The sequence below is a fragment of the Stegostoma tigrinum genome, chromosome 4 (genome assembly GCF_030684315.1).
Source record: "Stegostoma tigrinum isolate sSteTig4 chromosome 4, sSteTig4.hap1, whole genome shotgun sequence".
Taxonomy (NCBI): domain Eukaryota; kingdom Metazoa; phylum Chordata; class Chondrichthyes; order Orectolobiformes; family Stegostomatidae; genus Stegostoma; species Stegostoma tigrinum.
In genome coordinates, this window is record NC_081357.1 from 98,666,078 (window position 1) to 98,693,838 (window position 27,761).

At 44.1% G+C, this 27,761-nt stretch overlaps 2 protein-coding genes across 7 annotated transcripts in view; one reads left to right on the plus strand and one right to left on the minus strand.

Annotated features, from left to right (window-relative positions):
* The window catches only part of LOC125452528 (frizzled-3), a 108,548-nt gene extending 91,848 nt beyond the window's left edge, over positions 1-16,700 (minus strand). Inside the window, exons 1-3 of one of the 3 annotated variants that reach the window (XM_059645565.1) lie at positions 16,624-16,698; positions 8,523-8,558; positions 5,685-6,253 (exon numbers count right to left, since the gene is read on the minus strand). In XM_059645565.1, the coding sequence (XP_059501548.1) occupies positions 5,685-5,879 (195 nt within the window). In that variant the 5' untranslated portion in view covers positions 5,880-6,253; positions 8,523-8,558; positions 16,624-16,698. Of the gene's footprint in view, positions 1-5,684; positions 6,254-8,522; positions 8,559-16,623 lie in introns of all 3 variants that reach the window. The other 2 variants (XM_059645566.1, XM_059645567.1) reach the window with 2 other exon arrangements.
* A 108-nt stretch (positions 16,701-16,808) lies between these two features.
* The window catches only part of fbxo16 (F-box protein 16), a 49,975-nt gene continuing 39,022 nt past the window's right edge, over positions 16,809-27,761 (plus strand). The window contains exons 1-4 of one of the 4 annotated variants that reach the window (XM_059645570.1): positions 16,809-16,901; positions 18,879-19,123; positions 19,803-19,955; positions 22,185-22,220. In XM_059645570.1, coding sequence (XP_059501553.1) covers positions 19,860-19,955; positions 22,185-22,220 — 132 coding nt within the window. In that variant the 5' untranslated portion in view covers positions 16,809-16,901; positions 18,879-19,123; positions 19,803-19,859. Of the gene's footprint in view, positions 17,021-18,878; positions 19,124-19,802; positions 19,956-22,184; positions 22,221-27,761 lie in introns of all 4 variants that reach the window. The other 3 variants (XM_059645571.1, XM_059645568.1, XM_059645569.1) reach the window with 3 other exon arrangements.

Here is a 27,761-nt window from a genome sequence, read left to right on the forward strand (position 1 = left end):
TAAAATTAACAAAAAGGAAAATAAAAGTTTGTGTACTTGTGCCAGATATCACTGTATGAAATGTATCAGCAATTGTTTGCTTCCTTCCCTCCACAAATTCGCAAATGCCAGTGATTAAAAATGGATTTTCTTCAACATGACTGCTATCACGTTAATTGAATTCTCCAGTCGTATTTCTTTAATACTAAAAATATAGAACCATGTTTGGATGCTATATCATATGCTTCCCCTGCGAATAGTTTCCAACAGTATGGAAACTCACATATGAGCAATGGCCACTTGAGTGAAACAAACAAGGTCAGTAGGACATAAAGAACAACACTTGAGCACAAATCAGTACTTTGAAGAAGAAAGGAAGAATATATTCCTAAAATTTAGAGCATGAGTCAAGGACATAAAAACGCCAATCATTAAAGCATTTGTTTACATACTCTTAAAAACATTTACTTCACTTTTGATGTTTTGCATATTTCTACCCCATGTATTATGTTCATCTGTATTAAATCTACTCTGCCACTTCCCTCATGTAGACAATACTCTTCTGTATTTTAGCTAACCCTATACCCAGTGGAGGATTAAAAAATATCAACTGGTTTAAGTAGATGGCCTGTCTCCACATTGCAACATGTTCCATAGAACTCAACTACAGTTAATTAGCTATCTTTGAAACAGTATGTGAACAAAAACCTTCTGGACACCAATTAAGTTAGACTGTAGACTTACACCAATTTATGTAATCTCAATGTTTCTGGTCATGATTTTCCTATTCCAAAACCTGGTAAAAGTTAAAGTCATCATAGTTCTATCAGACCAACACCATGCCTCAGGCAACAGGTGAGGGTGTGAAGGAGAATTGTTCATGATAACCTCATTTGGTGCAAGAACCTACCAGGTTAGTCTAACAGTTATTCTGTCCAGTAGAAAATGTGGTCTAATGCATCTACATGTGCCTGGTTTAGAATTTTCAACCTTCTTAAACATACAGATATTATATTAATCCATTCCTTAACATATTGCACGTTATGCACTCAAACTGATTTTCATGATGATAGCCAATACTGCATTCATCTTCCTAATCATTTCTTGAGATCAATCACTGCTGCAAGCAAACCACATATGGCCTATGATGAGACATTTTTTAGTACCTGTTCGAATAATATGACCGCGGCATCAGTACATATACAAAAAATATTCCAGGTGTCATGTACTGCTATGCAACATGCATTTGCCTGTCTTCTGGAACAAGTACTATAAACCATGCATGTGCAGAATAATTTACCACAACATTCATGGCCAATGTACTGTTACATTATGGAATACAGGACTTTTTAAATTGGGTGCACAAAGTTATATGTACTCCAAGGGTATTAACTTCCTCTGCTATATCAAGAGTAGATTAGTGGTGGATTTTTTGTTCTCACATCGGCTTCCATTTTTTAAATCATTTTTTTCTTTTTTTGACCTGCTTCTCTATAACCTTGCACTCAAACAGTCATCCTTCCTCTAAATGATGTGTAATTATTTTTAGCACACCTATTGATCAGTTCTCCACTGATCGAGACTATTTTTCTTTCCATTCCCCAGCTGCACTTGTTCATTATGTTTCTGAAGAATTCCTTTCATTATCAACCTTATATATTTATTCTCAACTAGAGATTTCACTTTGTAAAAAAAAACAAACATTATGTTAGTACATTAAATCCCCATCAAATCATTGTCTTCTATTCCCTACTGTTCTCCTGATCTCAGTACATTCAATAAAAATGTCGCTAAGTCAGAGTAGAACATCCAAAGTACCACAGACATCTGTACTCTGAACAGAACTATCTGCACAGTAACAACATGCTAATATTAAAATATAAGCAACAAATTTCACATCAGAATTGTTATACTCCTGCTTATTGCATGTTTAGTTCTGTGAAAAAGTATTTTGTTTGTATTTTTCCTAATTAGTTAGGTCCAACTTGTCTAGAGGTATGCAATAGACACGGCAGACAAACTTCTCCATATATTAGCTTACTAACTGTAATTAACATTAGGATTTACATGTGATTCAGACAGACATCATATCAGGCTCAAGATGGGGCTGCCTAATCTACTTATCTGGTTATAGAACACTGCACATAGCCAAAAAAATACTGTACTAAAGAAACAGTGAATGATTGATTATGAAGCTTTTTAGAAGGTTTAAACATTGCAGTTATTTTCTCATCAAAACAGTACAATGTACTCTCTGATCAATGCACTATCTACACAGCAAAAGCATATACGCCTCCATGCCAAATTAACCAATATCCAACTATGTTAGCTGGAACGTGATGGAAGTAATGGCTCATTGGTAAATCTAGGCTACATTATACAGCAACCCTGGCAGAACTCTTATGTAATGTGTTAGAAAACTGAACATTTCAAGGCACAATGTATAGAAGCATTAAAAAAAACATAGAAGTGGGTCACCTCTCAGCTGGGAAACAGTACGCAATATAGATGGGAAGTGAATAAAGAGTGTTACTTTTAAATTTAACCTTTTTTAACATAAATGGAAATGCTAATATTCAAAAGCTAATATTCATCCTTCACCCATCTCCACTTGTACACAAAATGGGCTTGTTCACCCCTGGCTTCAGCTACTCAACAAATCCCCTGATGTTTCACCATGCAGGATTTACACTATCCTCTGATGTGGTTTTGGAATAACTGTGTCCGAGTAAAATAGCAGATGTCATAGTTTAGCTACCAGCACTGCTCATTAATTAGCACAAATTAATGCTTCCCCGTGTAACATCAATCTCAGCAGACAGCAGGACACTACTGCAAACTGTATTTGATTGCATCTATAACTAAAGGCTCATGTAACAATCATATCAAAGTGGGAACACACCGCCACCTGGTAAACATCATTAGGTTTACAAACAGACCAATAAAGGCAAGACAGGCCGAATGGCAGTCATCTGTGTTTTATAATTGCATGAGCTATGTAGAATCTTGGTCGCACCAGGTCTGATGAGAGTAATTACTAAATAACCAGACAAGAAAAGAGAAAGAATCAGCATTTATGGTGACTTTCATATACTCAGAATAATACTTTATAGCCTACTTTTGACACAGTCACAACTTCCATAGTGACTGCTAGTTCTTCTGCAAATCAGCAGCAAACTTTGGCTATTTTATCAAACGTTCATTCCTTCCCAGCTTCTAACAACTCACACCAAGTGCCAACAATTTCATTGTCAGAATAGTAGAGAATCCAAAGTTCACACTTGCAATGTGTCATAAATTTCAATGCTTTGTACATTTCTCATTAAAGGGACACTAAGGAGGCATTTCTACCATTCTGGGTCTATCAAAGAAGCTGAGCAGTGGTAGTGTCACTACCTCTGAGCCAGAAACTCCAGGTTGAAGTCCCACCTGGGCCAGGGGTGAGAGATAAAACCTTGAAGCAAGTTGGTTAGAAAATGTCAAAGGGCTGAGCAACAGTTCGTTGTCATCAGGGTTCTTCAAGTTTATCCTTTCTCCCAACAAGCCACTACACAGCTTCGTTTCAGACCTCACACATAAATCAAAAGGGCTCCAAGTCATGACAATGTACACAGCATCTCTAATTTGCACTAGGACTTAGCTGTCACTTATAACAGGGAAGTGGATTTGAATGCAGGGCAATGTTCCAACTCACTGCATCACTCAGCCACAAATTGCCCCAGAAAAATAGCATACTTCCAAGAAGGAAAGTTTCATTCACAAAGCAGCATAAATACATCCCGAATTGACAATAAAAGGCTTAAATGTTAAACAAAATAAGCTACAGCTCTAAAGCACAATCCAAGGTTCACAACTACGCATCCTTACATGCTAATTCACTGTTACTCCAAGTGACAAAAATCAAAGTAAAGGTCAGTTAGTTCACAAGACAGAAGTAATTCAGAGGACACAACAGCTGTAGAGCATCAAGGTTAAGTGATAACTAGTCCGACCTACAGGGTTCTTGAGCACAGCCGTAGTGTCTCTACCTCGAGATCAGAAGGCCTGGGTTCATGTCCCACTTGCTCCAGAGATGTGTACCAACATCTCTGAATAGGTTGATTAGGAAAGATAAGTTAAGAATTTCTGAAAAAAAGAGCAGATTCAGGGAAGGGTCTGCAGAACTGTGGGGCTATGAGTAGCGGCTCTCATTTGGCATTCAACAATAAACACTTACTTTCCAGTTGGGTTTCCTGAGTCATTAAATAAAATAAATCTTATCCAAGGGCACTCCTGTGGTGCAGTGCAAGTGTCCCTACCCCTTGACCAGGAGCCCAGGTTCAAGTCCCACCTGCTCCAGAGGTATGCAATATCATGGCTGAACAGGTTGTTTAGAAAAATAGGTTAAATAGAGCCACTAACTAGGAAGGGTCAAATTCAAATATTGCATCAGATTGAAGAAACTGCTGATAAATAATAAACATCTTAAAATCAGGTTTGATAGAGGGTGCACACGGCATTGATGCAGGAAAACAAAATGTCAAATGAATTACGTATATATAAACCACTTCAACGAGCTCAACACAAGATTTTTTCTAGTAAACTATGCTTGCTTTAAGATTCACAAATAGGAATAATTTTCAAAAGGAATATACTTAGAAGAAAATACCAGCTTCTATCTGCCTTCACATATCCAAAATGTCTTTAGAAATGCTGCAGGGCTCAGAATGGCCCTAATCAGATGAGGTAAATTGAATTGACAACCACACAGGTGCAAAAAAAAACCTGATGAACTTGTCTCACAGGAGTCAGAAAATGGAAGACTGCCAAAGGCTAACTTGCATTTCAGTGTAAATTATAAATCATATAGAAGATTAAATATCAACAGGAGCCAGAGCAGTAAATGCCTCAACAAAACACAAATTATTTTAACAGACACCAGGAGAAACAAATTTTGCTCTTGAAACCAGAAGTCAGGAAACAATCAACAGCGTTAAATATCTTAAGCTTTCAGCAGATGATGAATTTGATCCAAGCGGAACATTAAACTATTGTTCTATTGATGATCTGTACAATCCTGACATTTTATGTTTTTGATTTAAATTTTTCACCATTCACAATTATTTCACTCTACTTTGCCAATGTTTACTTTGAACTCTCATTCTGAAAATTATTTATTTCTATTCTGTTCTAGGATTGATTTAAATCTTCAACTTCAAAGTGCATAAGAAATGTTAAAAGAAAGCAGAGTTATCATTTCAGGTCCAATGATCCAAAGGGTGACTGGACCCAAAGTGTTAACTCTGCTTTCTCTCTTCAGATGCTGGGGAAGCCCAGCAGTTCTGGCAGCAATTTCCATTTTTGTTTCGGATTTCCAGCATCAAGAGTTGTTCTGTGAAAAATACAAAGAAATGTACTGGTTCACTTCCTCTGCATTATTGGAAGTGACCACAGACAATCCATAAAAGTATTTGCGGTAAATTCCAAAACTTCTTCACATCTACATCAGCTACATCTGTCTGTAAGGAAGAAGTACAGAAAGGGCAAATAAATCTAAGGCTTATATGCTAATTATTACCTAATATCCAGACTGATAAAGTCAAGACAATCAAGTGGCCACAGTTAGGTTATGAAGTTGAGCTATTTTTTAAAAACTGAAATACATTAGCATCAAAAATACACTATGTTCACTACGTTGTATCAGTAAGGATAGAAAGTCAGCTTACCTCCATAGCCAGGGCTGCAGTTTGCTGGTCATAGTGATTCAAGAGATTTGGCATAAACGTCATATTGTAAGGCAGATCACGGCACATTCTCAGGGAAATGGGTTCACAGGCAAACATACTGTGGCCACCACCCAGTCCCAAATGCGCAGACAATGCACAAAGCGTCCAAAACATCTCTCCAACAGACACAGCCATGATAGCAATATTCAACACTAAATACTCCTTTATTTGCTGACGGGTGGAAGAAAAACAGGTTTGTTGATTGAAAGTTTGTGTTTTTTAAATCTCCTTTGTTAGCGTGCTCAAGCCACCAATCACTTGAACACTGAAACTTGATCTGGCCTCTCTTTCAGTCATGGCTTTCTGGATCTCATCAAAAGCAGTTCTCAGCATTTTTCTCTTATACAAAATAATTTTGCTTCCTTAACAGGCCACTAAAATTAGGTTCTGGCATTCAGCAGCTTTATTTTGCTGTCCATCTGACAATCGATTAATTGGCCATATCCCCACACATTGTCTCCCATTCTGTTCCAGAAGATCTTCCCCAAATTCCAGGGCATTCTTGAGACCTATAATGGGAACAGTGAACCGAACAAGAGTTACTAGAGGTGTTTCATGTGTTGCTTATATTTAACAATTCCCCTCCATCTGTAGAATGGCCTACATGTGCTATTCATGTTCTGGCACCCAACACAAGGAACCAACGTCTTTGTACAAGTATCTTTGATTACATCAGACAGGTTTTTCGAAATGGACAGTGCAAAAGCATCAGACTGCATCTGCACTGAACATACCTAAACAGATACTTTCAGCAGGAGCAGGAACCGAGGCTGTAATAAGGTCAAAATAGCCATGATGTAACCTAAACTGAGTGTCAGTGAGTAGGTTATTCTTTTGCAATAGCTGCTTGTTAACACCGTCAACTACCTCTTCTATCACTCTGGAGATGACTGAGATGAGACTTTAAGGATGGTTTGAACTTGTCCTGCTCTCGATTGTACAGGGCAAATCTGGGTAATTATCCATTTTGTCAGCTAGATGCCAGTGTTGTAACTTTTTGCAACAGATTGGTTAAGGCATTGCTAGTACTAGATCACAGGTCTACCATACCGTTGCTGGAACATCGTCAAAGGATGCAGTATTCAGTGCTTTCAGCGATTTCTTCATATCACACAAAATTCATTGCATTGGTTTAAGTCTGGCATCTATAATGTTGGGAACCTCAGTTGGAGACAAAGATGGATCATTCACTTGGCCCTTCTGGCTAAAAAAGAATACAAATACTTCAGCCTTTTCTTTTGCACTGATATACCGAGTTCCTCCATCATTGAAGATTGGATACAAATGGAGCCTCTTCCTCCTGTTGTTAATTATCCACAACCATTCATTCTGGTTACAGCATGACTGTACAGTTCAACTTTGATCTATTGGTTATGGATAGCTTAGCCTGGCTATTACATGCTGCTTTGGTTGTTTGAAATGCAAATTGTCTTACTGTAACTTAATAAAGTTACCACCTCATTTTTAGATCAGCAAGCGATGTTCCTGGCATGCCTTTCTGCACTCTTTATTGAGCCAGGATTGATCTTACAGCATTGATGGTAATAGTAATGTTGGGGGTATGCCAGGCATGAGGTTACAGGCTTAAGTTGAATACAATTCTGCTCTTGCTGTGATTGATCACCTGCAATGCTTCATGGATGCCCAGTTTTGAGATGCAAGATCTGTTCAAAGTACAGTGGTAGTGCCTTAATATCTGATGGTGTCCTTAGTGAAGATTAGACTGAGAGGAATACTGTGTACTGACATAATCCAGCAACTATGTCCTTTAAATTCAGCCAACTCAGTCAGTTGTGGTGCTACGAAGCTACTTGGTGGCGGAACAGTGAAGTCCTTCATCCAGAGTACGTTTTGTGTCCTTGGTTCAGTGCTTCTTCCAAGTGGTGTGAAACATGGACTTGCACTGATTCTTCAGCTGAAGAGGAATGGTAGGTAGTAATCAAAAAGAGATTTCCTTGCACATATTAAACCTGATGCTCTGAAAATTCACAGGCTCCACAATCAGTATCAAAGGCTCCCAGGAGTGCTCCCAACTATATCCCAATTATGAAGCCTCTACTGACAGATCCATCCGACCAGTGGGGCAGGGTATACCCAGTGATGGTGATGGCTGGGTCAGGGTTGTATTTGTCATCAGTGTTTCTGATGCCTATGTCAAAGCTGGATTCATTTTTGTTTTAAAAAAGCATTGAGGAACTTGCTAGGACATTTAAAGACAGTTGTGTAAACCACATTGCTGAGAATCTGGAGGTTTATACAGGCCAGACCTGCTACACATAGCAGATTTCCTTCCCTAATGAAGGAGAGAACTAGACCTGTTTTTACAACAATAAGCAATGGCTACAAATTCACCACTAGGCTAGCTTTTTAAAAAAAAATTCTATATTTTATACAATTCAAGTTTTACCATCTGCCACGGTGGGATCTGGACTCATGTCTCCAGAATATTACACTGATGGTATGGATTACTGGTCTAGTGACATTACCAGCATGCCAACTCCTCTCCAAATGTAGTAGCTTTTGTTTATCTCTCCCCACCACAACTGTCCCAAGTACCCTATCTGACACCAGCACAGATTTGTAAAATTAGTCAGTTACCTCAAAGCTGCAATTGTTATCTCAATGCAAGATCCTACTTCAAACAGAACAGAGCTACAAAGAAAAGGTAATGCAGAAATATAGGTCACTCTTCGCTGTGACTAAACTGGTTACGATGTTGCATCAGACATTACAGGTATCTTAAGCTTTCTCGAAGTGACACAGCAGCATCAAGCATACCTGCAGCATTGTGTACGTGAAGTCTTCCTGTAGCATCTGCAGAGGTAAGATTTAGATCATGTTATTCGGTGTGCCATTCGTCACATTTGAATGAAAACAAACCCACATTACAAAACCAAAGTGTGCAGATGCTGGAATTTGAAATAGAAACACAAAGTGACAGAAGCACACTGCAGGTCTGCCATTATCAACGTACACAGAAACAGGATTAATTTTGCAGTTCAGTCAGAATATATTCGGTTTTGTCAGACAATTCACCTGGCCTGCACATCACAATTGACGACAGCTAAGAAATTTGCTGCAATCACTTTCATAACTCTGTGGTGTATAAATATTGATAGCAATTGACACTGCAGCATTGAATATGAATTCAATGATCAGTCATGGTTCAGATGTTACCACTCTTGCCTCTGAAACAAAAGGCTGTGGATTCAAATTCCCATTCTAAGTAACTGAACACAAAAGCAGAGGCTGATGTGCTAATGCAGAAGTGAGGAAATGCTGCCTGGTCAGACGGTCATCTTTTGAGTAAGTTGTTAAACAGACACTATCCTTTTTTGTCAGTTGGATATGCAAAGTCACATTATACTATCTTTCTCAAGAAGCAGAGGGGCTTCTCCCTTTGATGGCCTGGCAAACATTTACTTTTCAATAAAAATCAGACAAATAAACAGAGCATCTGGTCATCATCACATCACATATGGGTGAAGCTTGCTGTATGTAAATCAGCTACCTACTTTCCTACATTATATTTACTCCATTTCAAATATACTTCCCTAGATGTAAACTGCATGGAACATCCTGAGGTCATGAAAAATGCTACATATAAACATTTCCTTTTCATATATCTAAATAACCAGAAACAAAATTTCAACTGAAACAGTATACAGTTATCAGGAGTAAGGAGGGTAAAGATCCCCAGAGCATCCCCCTTGTTCTCACATACCACCCCACCAACCTCCGGATACAATGCATCATCCTCCGGCACTTCCGCCATGTACAATCCGACCCCGCCACCCAAGACATTTTTCCATCCTCACCCTTGTCTGCCTTCTGGAGAGACCACTCTCTCCGTGACTCCCTTGTCCGCTCCACACTCCCCTCCAACCCCACCACCTTCCCCTGCAACCGCAGGAAGTGCTACACTTGCCCCCCAACCTCCTCCCCCCTCACTCCTATCCCAGGCCCCAAGATGACCTTCCATATCAAGCAGATGTTCACCTGCACATCAGCCAAAGTGGTATATGGTATCCATTGTACCCGGTGTGGCTTCCTCTACATTGGAGAAACCAAGCAGAGGCTTGGGGACCGCTTTGCAGAACACCTCCGCTCGGTTCGCAACAAACAACTGCACCTCCCAGTTGTGAACGATTAACTCCTCCTCCAATTCCTCAGACGACATGTCCATCATGGGCCTCCTGCAGTGCCACAATGATGCCACCCGAAGGTTGCAAGAACAGCAACTCATATTCCGCTTGGGAACCCTGCAGCCCAATGGTATCAATGTGGACCTCACAAGCTTCAAAATCTCCCCTCCCCCCACTGCATCCCAAAATCAGCCCCAGCCTGTCTCCGCTTCCCTAACCTGTTCTTCCTCTCACCCATCCATTCCTCCCACCTCAAGCCGCACCTCCATTTCCGACCTACCACCTCATTCCGCCTCCTTGGCCTGTCCGTCTTCCTTGGACTGACCTATCCCCTCCCTACCTCCTCACCTATACTCTCCTCTCCACCTATCTTCTTTTCTCTCCATCTTCAGTCCGCCTCCCCCTCTCTTCCTATTTATTCCAGTTCCCTCTCGCCATCCCCCTCTCTGAAGAAGGGTCTAGGCCCGAAATGTCAGCTTTTGTGCTCCTGAGATGCTGGTTGGCCTGCTGTGTTCATCCAGCTCCACACTTTGTTATCTACAGTTATCAGGAGGAGAGGAAGGCACTAGGGCCCTGCAAGGACCCCACTAATGTGCAGGAGGGCCAGGTCGTGCAGAAGGGCCCAGCCCCGTAGGATGGGCCCAAGGCCAGCAAAGCGCCCCTCCAGGCTCCGCTCCCCCCTGACAACCCGGAGGCGATGGAGGCGGCGACAGGCGACCCGGGGGGTGGACGACGGTCTGGAAAGCGAGGAGCAAGGTGCGTCGGCGGGCCCAGGAACCGCAACCATCAGGCGGGAAGAGGCAGCTACAGGGGGGCTATAAGAGCTCCTCTGACAAGGGAGATTCAGAGAGGGCCCGCCCAAAGCAGAAACTAAAGATCTCAAGGGAGAAGGAAAGCAGCACCCCACTTCCAGGTGACGGTAGGCGTCCTGAGGCTCCCTCCGACACCCAGTCACATGCTGCTGGGGCCCTGGAGGGCCCCCCGGAACTTGGGGAGGGTACTGCGGTCACTGTCCACAACGGGGGTACGGGTTGCGAGCATTAATGTGCGCAGCATCAGGTGCACTGCAAGATGTGTGTCCACGTTGGCCTACCTGACCACCATCCTGTTTCTGCAGGAGTGCGGGATACCCGCACCTCAGCAGGTACGGGAAATGGTCCGGCGCCTGGACCTGTGGGCCTTCGATCCGGTCAGGGGGTAACGACTGTCGCTCCTCGGGCCTGGCTATTCTGCTGCGGGGGCGCAACTTCACCATCTCTCAAGTTCAGGAGGTGGTGGGGGGCACCTCCTAGTGGCTGACATTACCTACAGGAACGCTCCCCTGAGGCTGATCAACGTGTACGCCCCAGCGGTATGGAGTGAGCGGTTGGCTGTCCTGCAGCGGCTTCCACCCCTGCTGGCTACGTCCGGGCCGGTCATCCTAGGCGGAGACTTCAACTGCATCATGCAGATGGAAGATCCAGTGTGGAGACAGCGGGTGGGGGGAGTGAACTGGACGTCACATCCAGATTCCTGATGGGCACGGTGAAGGACGCCAAGCTGCTCGACGTCTTCAGCACCCCAGCAGACGGAGCGCAGCGGAGGTACACCTGGTCGCGGCCAGTCGGGTCTATTCGCTCAAGGATAGACTTCCTGTTGGGGTCACAGACGTTTGCGGTCAGGTCCACCGGCATCGAGCTGGTGTTCTTCTCTGACCACTGCCTCCTGCTGGCCGACTGTCACTTACAGGACGACCAGCAGGCCGGCAAGGGGACGTGGAAGCTCAACACGACTCTGTTGACCCCAGAGAACGTCGAGGAGCTTAAGAGGGAGTATGCCGGTTGGAGAACCGTGAAACCCCTCTCAGTCTCCGGGCAACTGGTGGGAGACGGTGAAGGAGAACATCAAGAGGTTCTTTGTCCTCAAGGGTGTTCGGAAGACGAGGGGGGTCGGGGAAAGCTGTCGCGACTCCAGAAAAGGGTGCAGAACCGGCTCCTTCTGCAGCTGATGGGGGTTGATGTCACGGAGGACCTCCGCGAGATGAGGGGCCAGCAAGCCTCGCTCTTCGCCACGGAGGCCTCCCGGATAATCTTCCGGTCCAGGGTCCGCTCCGTGGAGCAGGACGAGACGTGCTCGCGTTTCTTCTTTCAGAAGGTGCACAAAGAGAGCTCTGTGCTTAGCCGGCTGAAGGAGAACGACGGCTCAGTGACGTCGTCTCGGCCCGACATTTTGAGGATCAGCAGATCCTTCTCTGCCGGACTGTATGACACGAAGCCCACGGACAACACGGCCTCTGAGTCGTTCCTGTCGTCTATCACGGAGGTCTTAGACGACGGCACGAGGGAGTGGCTGGACCGGCCAATATCCCTGGACGAGCTGACCACAGCCCTCAAGTCCTTGGAGAGGAATAAGACTCCCGGGAGCGACGGCTTACCGGTCGAGCTGTATTCCGCTCTGTGGGACCTGGTCGGCCAGGACCTGCTGGAGGTGTACGATAGTGCGCTTCGGGCAGGGGAAATGTGCAAGTCCATGAGGAAGGGCATCATCACCCTCATTTACAAGAGGAAGGGGGAGAAGGAAGAAGTTGAGAATTGGCGTCCCATTTCACTGTTGAACGTGGACTACAAAATCAAGGTCATAGCCAAACGGGTTAGGTCTGTCCTGGAGTCGGTGATTCACCCTTCGACAGGGTCTCTCATGCTTACATGAGGGACGTCCTCTCCAAGTTGGGGTTTGGGGAGGGCATCCGCAATTGGATCCGGCTGCTCTACACCAACATCGTTAGCGCAGTCTCGATCAACAGGTGGGAATCGGACAGTTTTCCCATCAGATCTGGAGTCAGGCAGGGCTGCCCGCTCTCTCCTGCCTTGTTCGTGTGCTGTGTGGAGCCCTTCGCCGCATCCATCAGGATGGACGTGAGCCTGAAGGGCATGACTATCCCAGGCAGCGGAGGCCTTCAGGTCAAGACCTCCCTGTGCATGGACGACGTCGGCATCTTCTGCATCAATCGTCGGTCGGTGAGTAGGCTGTTGGACATCTGCGGCCAGTTTGAACTGGCCTCGGGTGCCAAAGTCAATAGGGGTAAGAGTGAGGTCATGTTCTTCGGGAACTGGGACGACCGCTCCTTCATCCCCTTCACCGTCAGGCCAGACTACCTGAAGGTGCTGGGTGTTTGGTTCGGTGGAGCTGGGGCGTGCACTAAGACTTGGGAGGAGCGTATCACCAAACTGAAGCAGAAGCTGGGCAGGTGGACGCTCCGGTCCCTCTCCATCGCGGGTAAGAACCTGGTTGTCAGGTGCGAGGGGCTTTCGGTACTGTTGTATGTAGCGCAGGCCTGGCCTATTCCCTGGATCTGCGCCGCTGCGGTCACCCGGGCCATCTTCCACTTCATTTGGGAGTCGAGGATGGACCGGGTCCGCAGGGACACCATGTACAAAGACCTGGAAAAAGGGGGAAAGGGCGTACCAAACGCCACCCTCGCCCTGACGGCTACCTTTGTGTGCAGCTGCATCAAGCTGTGCGTAGATCCTCAGTACGCAAACACCAAGTGTCACTACTTACTGAGGTTCTACCTGTCCCCGGTGTTGCGAAGGATGGGCCTGGCCTCGTTGCTGCGGAACACTCCGAGTAGTTGGGCCGTCCCGTACCACCTGTCCCTCGTGGAGAAATTTTTGAAGGGAAAGACCTTTGACCACAAGGCCGTCAGGCAGTGGTCAGCACGTAGTATCCTCGAGGCCCTTCAGGAAAAGGAGAGGGTGGATCCCGTCGTGTGGTTCCCCACGCAGACTGCCAAAGTCGTTTGGCAGAATGCCTCATCACCAGAACTTTCAAACAAGCACAAGGACATTGCTTGGCTGGCGGTGAGAGGGGCTCTGCCAGTGAGATCCTTTGTGCAAGCCCAGAATCTCTGCGCCACCGCACGCTGCCCTCGAGGCGGCTGCGGGGGGGACGAGACTGTCGATCACCTCCTTCTGGAGCGTGCCTATGCGCAGGAGGTCTGGAGGGGGATGCAGTGGTATTTGTCGAGGTTCATCCCGAGCAGCTCCGTGATGCGGGACTCCATCTCTACGGGCTGTTTCCCGGGACGCACACCGAGACCAACATCAACTGCGCCTGGAGGACCATCACTGCGGTGAAAGATGCTCTTTGGTCTGCCCGCTGAAAGAACTGACCCCGACCAAATGTTGCAGACTGGTGCACTCCAAGGTCCAGGACTACGTGCTGAGGGACGCGCTAAAGCTTGGGGCAGCCACCCCCAAGGCGCGGTGGGGAAAGACCACGGTATGAAACCCCTCGTCCAGAATAGAAAAAAGGGCCCTATCTGGTAACTGGGCCCAGCTGGCGCCTTCCCCAACTGGTCAGGGGGCCAACTGGGACTGTGCGGGGTGACGACTGCCGGGGTATTTTATTTGCTTTTGGTTTTTTTTCTTCTTCGTTTGTTTTTTTCCTTTAGTTGGTGTACGTACCCCCGCGTAACCCGGATCAGCTTGCATGACTGGGTCGGTGTATAAATGTTTTATTTTTTGTACATCTTATGAATAAAGTATATTTTTTTCAAATTAAAAAAAAGGTGACGAAACGTCTGAAAACTAACCTTTCAGCTCAGCGAGCAAACTCACATCCAGAACCTCAACCTGAGCTACAAATCTTCTCAAAACTCGCTGTACAGATTACCTTTTGGGACTTTTATGAACTGTACACTTTATTTAGTTATCCTCCTACTCTTAATGTATTCATGAAACATCTTTGTGTTCTTCTTGATCTTACTTGCCAATACTCTTAAGAACAGTACTCGCTTTTTATTTCCATTTCACTCCTGCTTTTTCTGACTTTTCTTAGGTACACAGAGCAGTAATATTGGATTTGAAACATTAATTCATTTCCCTTTTAGCATACATTATCAGACCTGCTATTGTTCTCCAGCACTTCTTGTTGCTATTTTAGAACAGAGTTTAAGTTCTAACTCAGCTTTAACATTGTTCTATCTTAATATTAATATAGTTATGGAAAACAACAAATTGAATTACGATCATTACCACCAAAATGGTCTTCTACTGCCACTCATTCCACCTGCCCAGCTTCATTTTAAAAATAAGTCCAGAAGCATACCCTCTTTTGTTGGACTTGCTACACACCAGCTCAAAGGTTCTCCTGAATGCACTTTGAGAATTTTGTACTCCCACTTCTTTTATATTAAAACTATCCAAGTTAACATTAGGGTAGTTTAAAAAATTCCTCACCATTACCACTTTCTTTTTACACTCAAGAAATCTGCCTACATTTTCCCTTCTATTTCCCCTTGACTTTTGTTTTTCTAACCTTCATGTCCTTTGCCTTACAGATTCAATCACTAAGTTTCTACCTTCCATTTCCAATTCTGCTCCATCAAAATTCAAATCACAATTGCCTCCACTATCAAACTAGTCTACATTCTGCCCAACCATATCAACAAACCTCCTACAGGGACAGCTGCCCAAGTCCAGTTGAGGTGCAATCTATCATACTTGTTTGGGTCCCACCACTCAGGGATCAAAAGCGTCACTCCTATCAACTACATCAAGCATTCATCTACTCCCTGGTCTACACTCACTAGTGGGTGGCATTGAGTGTAATATAAAAGTTACTACCAATGTCCTGCTTTCAAAATACTTTCCCAGCTCTTCACCTCTGCCCACAGGAGCTGACCTATTTTTCTATCCCTGTTGTTTGATAACAACACAGACCAAAACCAGGAGCTGACCTATTGTTCTATCCCTGTTGTTTGATAACAACACAGACCAAAACCTCTGGCTTTTCATCTCCCATCTGAAGGTTCTCTAGCCACTCCACAATAGCACAAGAAGAGATATACTATCATTCAGTTACAGAAGAAACACCTGTCTGCCCCCACAGACACAGAACCACCTATCACTACTGCCATTCATTCTGTGTTCAGATAACTCATTTCTTCAACCCGCTGGCCTCTGCTCAATCAGCAGCAAAATCTATATGCAACCTGAGGGACTGAGGTACAAGAAAGACTGGCAGAACAGATATATTACCATGACATTTTCAGGTACAGGCACAGCATCATTTGCTAAGTGTTTCTACAGTTTTCTGTCTATATTCCAGATTCCCAACATCTACAACATCCATTCTTTTATTGTCTCACAGCTCCCTGCGCTTCAAAAAATTCTAATATTTTAAATGCACTTAGAATTAAAACGTAGAGGTTAATTTCCTTTATTAAAAAGAAATCTTAATGCAAAAGAAACATTGGAAAATAATAATCATGCTAAATAATAAAGTAAATCTAGGCAACATCCAGCTCGGGGATACACAACGAATGAAGCCCTGACTGCGAGCTGGATAGAAACGGAGCAGGTAGAAGCTTTGCTCACCGCAAGCTGAGCAAGGGAGGATGCGCAGACATGTACACAAAGTAACAAAGATTAAAAGCCATCACAGCAGGGATACACAGCCATTCAAGACACAAGAGCGAAAGCCCGGGGACCGGACATATTTAAGCAGAAGCCGGTTGAAACTGGTGTTATAATGGTGGTCGTGGTGGGTGTGGGGCGCTGGTTGGGGGTGGAGGGGGTGAGTGGTGAAGAGAGACTGACTCCCACTCCAAGGGGGACGGGAAAAGGGCGGCGCTGTCCAACCTGCTACCCCCGTAGAATCCAGCGCCCCGCCGCACTCTCACAGCCGTCGCGTATATCAGCCTTATCATTGCCCGATCTGCATCATCAGACGGGCGGCAAACGGACCCTCACCTCTCTCCCGTCACCGACAAGCGACCACCATCCTGACCGTTCAGCGGCAGCACCACGCCTCCGACACGAGGCCTGATTGGCTGCCGGGAGGCGACGAATGGTGAGAGACGATGCTCATTGCCCTGGCAACGCGTACCTCCGCCTCTGGCCCCGTGACACTGAAAGTGCAACTGTATTGGCCAGATGGCGGATGGCGGCGGCGAAGATGGCGAGGGAGGCTGTTGCCATAGAAACCGCGTGAGGCCAAAACCGGAGATGGCGCCCCTCGCTGAGGGGAGGTGAGAAAAAGGCAGCAACATTGTGGCCTGAAGTAATCCGAGGTCCAGTTTAGTGCCGGCGAATAATAGAGTGCCAATTATACACCCAAACTGGTATCCCAAAGTGTGGATAATGAAATGTGAGTCTGGATGAACACAGCAGGCCAAGCAGCATCTCAGGAGCACAAAAGCTGACGTTTCGGGCCTAGACCCTTCATCAGAGAGGGGGATGGGGAGAGGGAACTGGAATAAATAGGGAGAGAGGGGGAGGCGGACCGAAGATGGAGAGAAAAGAAGATAGGTGGAGAGAGTATAGGTGGGGAGGTAGGGAGGGGATAGGTCAGTCCAGGGAAGACGGACAGGTTAAGGAGGTGGGATGAGGTTAGTAGGTAGGAGATGGAGGTGCGGCTTGGGGTGGGAGGAAGGGATGGGTGAGAGGAAGAACAGGTTAGGGAGGCAGAGACAGGTTGGACTGGTTTTGGGATGCAGTGGGTGGAGGGGAAGAGCTGGGCTGGTTGTGTGGTGCAGTGGGGGGAGGGGACGAACTGGGCTGGTTTTGGGATGCTTTGGGGGAAGGGGAGATTTTGAAGCTGGTGAAGTCCACATTGATACCATTGGGCTGCAGGGTTCCCAAGCGGAATATGAGTTGCTATTCCTGCAAACTTCGGGTGGCATCATTGTGGCACTGCAGGAGGCCCATGATGGACATGTCATCTAAAGAATGGGAGGGGGAGTGGAAATGGTTTGTGACTGGGAGGTGCAGTTGTTTATTGTGAACCGAGCGGAGGTGTTCGGCAAAGCGGTCCCCAAGCCTCCACTTGGTTTCCCCAATGTAGAGGATGCCACACCGGGTACAGTGGATGCAGTATACCACATTGGCAGATGTGCTGGTGAACCTCTGCTTAATGTGGAAAGTCATCTTGGGGCCTGGGATAGGGGTGAGGGAGGAGGTGTGGGGGCAAGTGTAGCATTTCCTGCGGGTTGCAGGGGAAGGTGCCGGGTGTGGTGGGGTTGGAGGGCAGTGTGGAGCGAACAAGGGAGTCACGGAGAGAGTGGTCTCTCCGGAAAGCAGACAGGGGTGGGGATGGAAAAGTGTCTTGGGTGGTGGGGTCGGATTGTAGATGGCGGAAGTGTCGGAGGATGATGCGTTGTATCCGGAGGTTGGTGGGGTGGTGTGTGAGAACGACCGGGATCTTTTTTGGGCGGTTGTGGCGGGGGCGGGGTGTGAGGGATATGATGCGGGAGACGCGGTCAAGGGTGTTCTCGACCACTGTGGGGGGAAGGTTGCGGTCCTTGAAGAACTTGGACATCTGGGATGTGCGGGAGTGGAATGCCTCATCGTGGGAGCAGATGAGGCGGAGGCGGAGGAATTGGGAATAGGGAATGGAATTTTTGCAGAAGGGTGGGTGGGAGGAGGTGTATTCTAGGTCGCTGTGGGAGTCGGTGGGCTTGAAATGGACATCAGTTACAAGCTGGTTGCCTGAGATGGAGACTGAGAGGTCCAGGAAGTGTGGATCTGTCCCCGTTGCCGGTATAGAGGGATGGAATGGGAAGGGAGAGTTGTTATCTACAAGATTGTTGATGTTGATGGCTCCTTTTCCTTTATTGTGCTGACTAGTGTTGGCACTGAGCCGCTCCTAGGTACTCTAAGATGTTCGATGGCTAGAGTGTCCAATCTCCCCGACTTTCAGAAGATCACTATTGCCTTTTGGATGGGTTTGAAACAGCCTCTCTTTTCATTCTTTAGTGGGATGTGGGCGTCCTGTTCTAGCATTTGTTACCAACCCCTAACAGATTTAGAACTGAGTAGCTTGCTCAGCCATTTTGGACAAGTTAATAGTCATCCACATTGCTGTGGATCTGGAATCACATGTCTGTCAGACCAGGTAGAAGGTCAGATTCAGTTATTATTATGACTATCAGTGACAGTTTTTAGAAAAAATATTATTGAGACTAGCTTTCAATTCCAAATTTCATTTGATTTTCATCTCTTACCAGCTGCAAAATTTGAATACAGCCTCAACGCATTGGTCTGAGCCTCAGGGATTCTCGTCACGTAAGTGGATGTAGGGAATGTTAAAGATGCTGGATGGGGTGTCAGTCAAATAGAATGCTATGTACTGAATGGTACTGACCTTATTGGACGTTGTTGGAGGGGCATCCATCCAGTCAAGCGGAGAATATTCCAACACACTCCTGACTACTGCCTTGTAGATGGTGAACAGGCATTGGGGAGACAGGAGGTGAGTTACTCACCACAGAATTCCTAGCCTTTGACTTACTCTTGTAGTCACAATTTTTATATGGCTGATGCAGTTCAGTTTTGGTCAATGGTAACCTAAGATGTTGACAGATGGAGATTCATAGTATTGCCATTGTATGCAAAGGAGCTATGGTTAGAGTCTCCCCTGCTGGAGACGGTTGCCTGGCACTTGTACAGCACAAATGTCACTTGCTTGTTATCAGCACAAACCTGAATTTTATCCAGGCCTCGCTGCTGTCGGACTCCATTAGTATCTGAGGAATTGCAAATACTGCTGAACATTGTACAATCAATAACAAACATCCCCACTTCTGACTATATGCTGGAGGGAATATCAGTGATGAAGCAGCTTAAGATGGTTGGATTTAGAACACTACCCTGAGCACTTGTGACATAGTGGTGTCACAAGAGTTAGGAGTGCCTCAGCTCAAGTCTTAGTTCAAACGTGTGTCATGACATATTTGAACAAATTGAGTAGAATTATCTATCCTGAAGAACTCCTGCAGGGATATCCTGGAACAGACATGACTAACCTCTAGCAACCACAACCATCTGGTAAATTATGCCCATTGACACACAGTTGCCTGAGTCATAATCATTGGCTATTGGTTAGATGATGACATGGTTTAAGCATTGTTGTTTTGCCTTTTACATTCCAGTTGAATTGAGTGACTCTACACCAGGAGGAAGAACAATTACCAACAGTTGATTTCAAAATGGCATTTGCACCATCCAAGATCATGAATGGGCCTAAAATGCAGACTAAGATGAGCACGTGGACACCCCTGAACCACCAGCCCACTAATGACAAGGCAAGGGAATGTGACTTTATATTACCGTGGAGAAATGTTTTGTTCCATGTCTATTCTATGAGTTGGCTTATTATGATGAGCAGAAACTAGCAGTAAATAGGAGGTGATCAGACAAATTGTTCTTATTTAATTCTCATGTAACGCGGAAAGGTGCTGCCAGGAAAAAATGATAGTTTTCTATTGTATTCTTTCTAACTAACCTGATTGATATACAACTTCATCCAAATGTATTAAATGGAAAAAGTTTTGTGAAGCACATTTTGATTTAAATTCTCTTCTAAGCATGAGCAGTATTTAAAATTGAATTTGAGGGAAAGCATTCCTTGATTCTCTCACTGTCAGTTGTTACACATAAGATTTTTCTTCTGTTACAGATATTCCTTCTGTTACTCATAATAAGCAAAGTACATACCATTCTCAACCAGCCACTCTTGCAAGACCCAAAACAAAAGGTGGCTGTTAGATGTGGTTCTGCTTCTAGATAACACTTGCTGAACAATCCTGAATGGGTGAATTGTTACCAGGTTGATAAATTCTTAGGACAAATGATGAGCAATTCGCTGAGGCACTAATTGGTGTGAGATGGTGGTGGTGGGTATGGAGGAATGATGCCAGTAGTGGTGAAATGGAAGGGGCAGTGCTATTGGGGCCAAATGTGTTGGTGTGGGATCTCTGACATCCTTGAACCTGCCCCCCCCCCCCCCCCCCGCAGGATCCCCAAAATGGTAATGATAAATGCCACCTCCTTCCCCCTCCCATCTTCCCAGACATTTCTTCCCTGCTCAGGTATGCCCAGGTGTGACTAGACCTCCACTCTGTCTTGGGTTTTCTTGAACTCCTATCATTTTCCCTTCAGGTGCAGGGACTATGCTCTGCCACAAAAAAATGGAATTTGTACAAGCCTTGCACCTTGTTAGGAAGCCTAGACATCTCTATTGTCTTCTCCATGGCACAACTTGAATAAATTAGAATAAACTTCTGACCAATCAGCATCATACCTTCCAGTAGCCTACATTACTGAACAATTTTAAATTTGGCATTCTTGCATTTGTCCTATAAAGTGCTGGGTGAAAAGCTTTGCAGCTTGTCTCATTTTAGTAATGCTCCGTTTCCATATTACTAAGCAACTGAATGTAATTTTGCTGTTATGGCCTGAACTGTTACTCAATTAATGATGTACATTTCCTAATGCGTTCATACTGCATCTAATTATTTGAGGACAAACTCCTCGTATCTTTAATGGCACTGACTGCTATTATTCATTTTGCTAACCAGGTTGCCTTGGTTGGTCCTTCAACAATTCCTGATGTTCATGTGGCCATAGGGCCTGTACTGCACTGTAATGTTCTAAGTGCTATGTTCTATGTAAATGATGGTTTCCTCTTTCTTAAAGAAGATGGCTGTTTACAGCCTGGTATATCAGATGTGGTTAAAATTAGAAATAACTTTATTGTCAGACATACTTACATGAGTACAGTGAAAAGTTTATAAGTCGCCACTTACAGTGTCATCATAAGTGCAAAGGTATCTAGGTGCCGATTCTTACATACAAATTCTTAGGAAAATATTAGAAAAGTATAGAAATAAAAAGTCCAACATTACAGAATTTTGCAGAATTAGGTACAAAAGTACAAAACCAAAGGAATAAATTAGATAAATAAAGAAATAAAATGTTAAGAATAACAGTCCTTCCAACCTAGTTTGCACTGGCACCAAGTGTCCAGACCTTGCTGAAGCCGGGAGGTCCATGTTGAGACTGAGAATCTGCACTGGCTCCATCTCAAAGCCGGGAGTATACGCTGACTTTACCTCAAGGCCAGGAGTATACGCTGACTTTACCTCGAGGCTGGGAGTCCGTGCTGAAGCCATGAGTCAACACTGAGGCTGGAACTCTGTACTGGCTTCACCTCAAGACACTTGAGGCTAGAGATCTGTGCTGGCTTTACCTGAAGGCTGGGAATCTGCTCTGTGGCCAGGAGTTTGCGATGACTTCTGTCAAAGCTGAAGAACAGGAGTTAGGTAAGAAAAGCTCAAAAAGAGAAAAAAATAAAGAAATGAAATGAACAGAGCGGACAAGCTCTAGCTAAGAAGTCATACTGCACCGCCATCTTGGATTTGGAATTGTATCCCTGTGCTTAAAAAAAACTTACAGGATTTGTTGGGTTTGCCTGAGATATCTTGACATAGGTTGTGTTTTTAATTCTAAAAATTCTTCTTTCCTTCCACCAGGTCTTTGAAGAAAGAGGAGAGTTACTTGGGAAATGGGTAAGAAGTTCATTTGTTGGTTTGTAGATTAAAAAGTTTTAACTTGAATCAAAACCTGATTAACTGATCCTTTGGCAGCTCAGAAAATTTATCAATTGAGTTAACAAACAGTACAGACCAGGAAGCACACCAGCTGAACCTCCATGTTGATCTCAATCAGGGAGGGGTTTCGGAGTGCTGCTGTGGCCAATAACAACAATGCTGGATATGAATAACTTCATCTTTAGCTTGATGTAAATATTGTAATTTAAGACTGTTTTGCTATTTCATTTTAAACTTGGAGAGGTTAAATCAAAGATAGCTGCCTAACCAGCGAGAATTAGGAAGCGACAAACACTCACATGTCTTTCCTAGAACTAACTTAAACTTTTTTTTATCTTTATCCAAAAGTATTAGATATGGAAGGCTTCATAGGTGAATGCAAAGTTATTGATTATCATACCCAAAGTCAATTGAAAGTTAAATAATCTAAGTTTTCTAGTTAACCACAACTTTGCTACCTATGTATCCAGGTTCTAAATGTGAGCAAAAACCTAATATTACCCCATCTCTGCAATACCCATTCCAATGCATGCCTATTGTCTCCTCAACGTTATTGCTCAATGCTTATTCGTTTTCCTTAAGGATCCATGGTCTGCTAAATATTGACTGACCTGGAAACTGTACCTTCTAAATGACTCACACTCCATCTGTGTCCTTTCACTTCTGACTCTGGCAATTAGTGGTACTACTGGTACTGCACCTGACCTAGGAGAAGGACTGTCACTGCAGAGACAGCCCTTTCCACTGGCAGGTTCCTGTTTGGGCACAGTGTACCCATGAAAGATATACCCATGGCCTACAGGATGCAGGCATGCAGGTTGGAGGTGCAATGAGACCCTCAAGTGTGCCTTGACTCACCCACTCTTCCGCCCCCACCCAAACCAATCCCTCTCATTTTAATTTGGTGAACTTGGGAAGGTGATGTGCACTCTTTCCTGTAACCTCCTGCCCCATCATGTAGCCAGTCTCCCTTCCAGCCCACACCCAGAATAGGGGCATTAAATTCCACTCACCTTGTCTCCTCCCAGTGTCTAAGCATACTTTCTAACTGCCTTTATTTATGCTTATTTTAGTGTACCTAGGAGGCATGTTACAGGAGGTGACTAATTCTGTACTTGAACCAAGAGTCCCTCCATACTGAATAACCCATATATCATGATAGCTCATTCCTCGGAAGAACCTACAGTGGGCAGCTTCTCTTGTGTGGCTGTCTGGACAACCTAGCCCATCTCCTATGTGCTCTTCAGGTTTGTTTGTGAAGGACTAATTCAGATGCTTTCTAGTCCCAGGTGCAAAGTGGCCATGGATCAGAGGGTTGGGAGATCTGATGGCCAGAATTCCAAAATTTTTAATACCTCATTGTTTGGTTTCCAAGGCTGCGTTCTGCTACTAAGAAGCTAGCATCAACTTATTATCAATAAGCTGGGCAATTGCAGACTTCAGCGAAGCTGCCATTTATTTCACCAATGTCTACATTGCTTTTCTAGCATTGCTGTATATGACAGCAGTAAAGCCCACTACAATCCCTGCTATCTGCTGCACCCGGTCACAGGGCATTTGCCCCGTGTGAATCATTATTACAGAAATACAAAGATATTTGGTGGGGGCACATGTCACTGCAGTGACCAAACAAACTCGTTTCCAGGCCTGTGGAAATCTGGGGCCTCTATAGGTGAAAGTAGTCCTAGCTAGTCATAAAGAATGGGCTGATTGTGAATTAGTGTCTCATTGTAAACTCTGCCTAACTTAATTTTTCATTGTCTTCAGGCACAGTATAAATTCACTAATACCATAAACAAATTTCACCCCCTCTGTTGCTGCATCCTAAGTGCCTTTCCATGTCTTGCCACGTCTGTGAATGTCTCTCTTACTATTTCTGACCCCTGTGTATAACAATCCCACCAAGAATAAGTTCAGACAGGTTGCATCTGTAGCTGAAAAATACCCACAGGAATTCACATGTTAATGACATTCCCCAAATGAGAAACCACAAAGACAGATGTGAGGAAACTGGAAATATTACATTGGAGAGTAGGTTGTTCTTGGCTGAGATTTAAGATGTAGAACTTAATATTAACATAGAACAAGCTATTATCTGATCTGTGTCATTACCATACCCAAGAATGTACTAGTTTCAAAAATAAGCAATGATGTCTTAATTAATGCATATGGATGAACAAATAAATACATATACCATCACTGAATTAGGCTCATATATGTGGCTACTCATTCTTTTGTTTTATTTCTGCCTGGATTCTTCCACATGCTCTCAAAAATCATTATCTTCGACTAAACAATTGCAAACTATCATTTCAGTGCCCTTCCCTGCCATTATACAAGTTTTAACTCATCCGTTTCTTTCGCAATGAAACAAATTGTTTACTCTCTGATTCAATTATAAACTACTTCATTCAAAACTAACTTGAATTTATCTTTAATGACAATTCTTGGGTGCTTTACGGCTGGTGGAAAGTGGTTGGCTGAGCAGAAACTAGAAGAAAAGGTGAATGATTATGTGATAGATGTGATACTGAGACTAAGCAGAAGTCAAGAGGAATCATAGAATTGTACAGTACAAAAGCAAGATATTGGCCTATTGTATCTGTGTCAGTGCTTTGAATTAACAGCTATTCAATTATTCCAAATAATCAGCAGAGCAAAAAAATTGTACTTGCATTTGCACAATATCTTTCACAACTTACGGATATTTGAAAGATTAGGGCTGGTGATTGAAGAAATTGGGGAAGGGCGAGACCGAGAAGAGACTAGAAGATGAGTTAGAGTATCTGTCTCAAGGTATGGGGGGGCAACTTAAGATACAGATGATGAGGAGGAACAGTGCACCTCAGTGTGAGTATTTATCCAACCATGGGTTTTGACCAGTCCAATATTTCTTACAATGAGTATTACTAAAGTAGAAGAAGATTTGAATTAAAAATGGTAGGGAGAGGTAGATATGGCAATAATGTTGAATGACCTCAGAAGGGAAGGAACTTTAAATTTGAAGTGGTAAGTAGGGAAGGTGGAAGGATAGATTGTGAGCTTTTTAGAAATAGGGTGAATTTTAAGAAAAGGTTCAGGGTGGTTTTATTAAAAAGGAAATGTTGACAATTTGAAAAGTTGTCTACACAATTTTTGGAAATAACACATTTGTATCCCAAAATACAATAAATGATCCAATTGTCACACAGCCAAAGAAACAATGAAATCAACCAGCATGCAAAGACATGAGTAAAGAACTGGTCAGGAAGAAGAGACAGCAGTGTGGAGCTGGAGGAAGACAGCAGGTCAGGCAGCATTAGAGGAGCATGAAAGTTGACGTTTTGGGTTGGGGCCTTTCTTCGGGTGTTCCTCCAGTTCCACAGTATTGCCTCTGATCCCAGTATCTGCAGTTCTTGCTATCTCTGGTCAGGAAGAAGTTGAGATATCAGCTGTTAGGCTTTTTGGAAGTATTAAATCCAGTAAGAGCTTTCCTGAAAATGAATTGCACTGGAATACTTCTTGATAATTGACCATAGCCCTTAACTAATTGGCCATTTTCATGTTTCAGCCTGAATATTGACTGTTGGTGGGCTATTCAGCTACAGGGAGGGGTCTTACAGTGATCACATTCCAGACGATTGATCGCAAAACTTGGCATTTTAGTACTTTGGTGTCATGCGTGCCTTTTTGGCTCCTAAACAGCATCCACAATATGGTGCATCTGTTAATACTATGCAGACTGGACAAATTGTGACATTAACCAGAGCTTACATTAATTAGACACTAGTGGTACCATTTTGGATTTCAAAGCTCCAGCTAATATTGTTTCATAAACATGCAAAATGTTATCCTCTCCTCTCAAAAGTGTTTTCAAAGCAAACATCGATTACTTTCCAGGAAGCTGTCAATTGATTTCTGATGCCTTATGCTGCAAATGCAAACATATTTGGTAGTTTCTGGAGTTTTTTTAAAGTTGATAAATCATGCAGGTCAAAGCAGGCTGCTTGATATACTGAAATATTCCCTCCCTCCACCACTGATGCTTTGTCGCAACAATGTGTACTTTTTACAAGGCACACTGCAGAAGTTCACCAAAGATCCTTAGACAGTCCCTTCTAAGCCCATGACCACTTATTTCTAGAAGGTCAAGGACAGAGCACATATGGTAGCATCACCACCTCTAAGTTCCCCTCAAACCACTTACCATCCTGACGTTGAAATATATTGACATTTGGTCATTGTTGCTGGATCAAAATTCTAGAATTTTCTTCCTAACAGCATTGTGCATTTATCTACAGCACACAGACTTCACAGGTTCAAGAAGGCAGCTCACCACCACCTGTCAAGTGTAACTAGAGGTGGGCAATAAATTTTGGTCTATGCAGTGGCACCCACTTCCTACGAGTGAATAAAAAGGACTTATGGCGTGGCATACGCTAAAGAATCTTATTCTGCCTTTAAGGAGTCTAAAAACTACATACTTCCAGAAATGTGTACAGCAATAGGTATTCTCTTTGGACTGCAACATGCCAAGAGAATGAGTAAAGAAAAACAGAGTAGGATAAGCTGCTGGTTGCATTGGAGAGGGGAGAAGGATCCTCAGCAGGAAGCCCTGTTCATGCAGGGTATCGAAGAACAATTCTCTGAACTGAGCCTTAGCAAGCAGCAACATTTCAAATATCTCCTTTTCCCAAAGGTCATGTTAACAAAGGTCTTCCATCTTCAGTTGCCTCAGAACAGAATGAGGATTTTACTGCAGTGGCTACAAAGCTGACTGTGGCTTTGAACTTTTATCTGTCATGTTTCTTCTAGGTGATATTTGCAACTTCTACCACTTTGCCATTCATGTTACATTACAGAAAAGACTGAGGTTCTGAATTCCAGGACAACAGAATACTTTGCAAGAATCAAGAGCAAGAAGCTCACAACATTGCAAGGATTACAAGCATCCACAGTAGCAAGGTACCATTGACTCGTACGTTGCTTTTGGAGGCAACACCTGTCAACCATGAAACATCTTGCAACCGAAATGAATTCACTGCCTTGAGATCCAGCTAGACCTGCCACACTGTATCATATAGGTCGGTATCCTGGCAGCAGCAATAATGTATTTGCCTTGTGGCACTCTACTGTACTGTCTGCATTTGATCCACCATGAAAAACCAGAAGATGTCTACTGCGTGATAATGTCTCTCACTTGACATAATGGCCACTGTATGTGGGCAGAATGCTGCACAAACTTTGCTCAAACAGACTATTGATGTGTCCCTGCAGGAGCCCTCCAATACTTGGAAGAGCAAGATTCACAATAGCCACATCATCATTTTGAAGCCATAGTAGTCTTTCCATGTCTCTTTATCTGTTTTTTTCTGATGAAGGGTCTAGGCCTGAAACGTCAGCTTTTGTGCTCCTAAGATGCTGCTTGGCCAGCTCTGTTCATCCAGCTCCACACTTTGTTATCTCTTTATCCATTGTCAGTTTTCTTATTTGTCAAGAAATATTTGCTATGTGGAATAG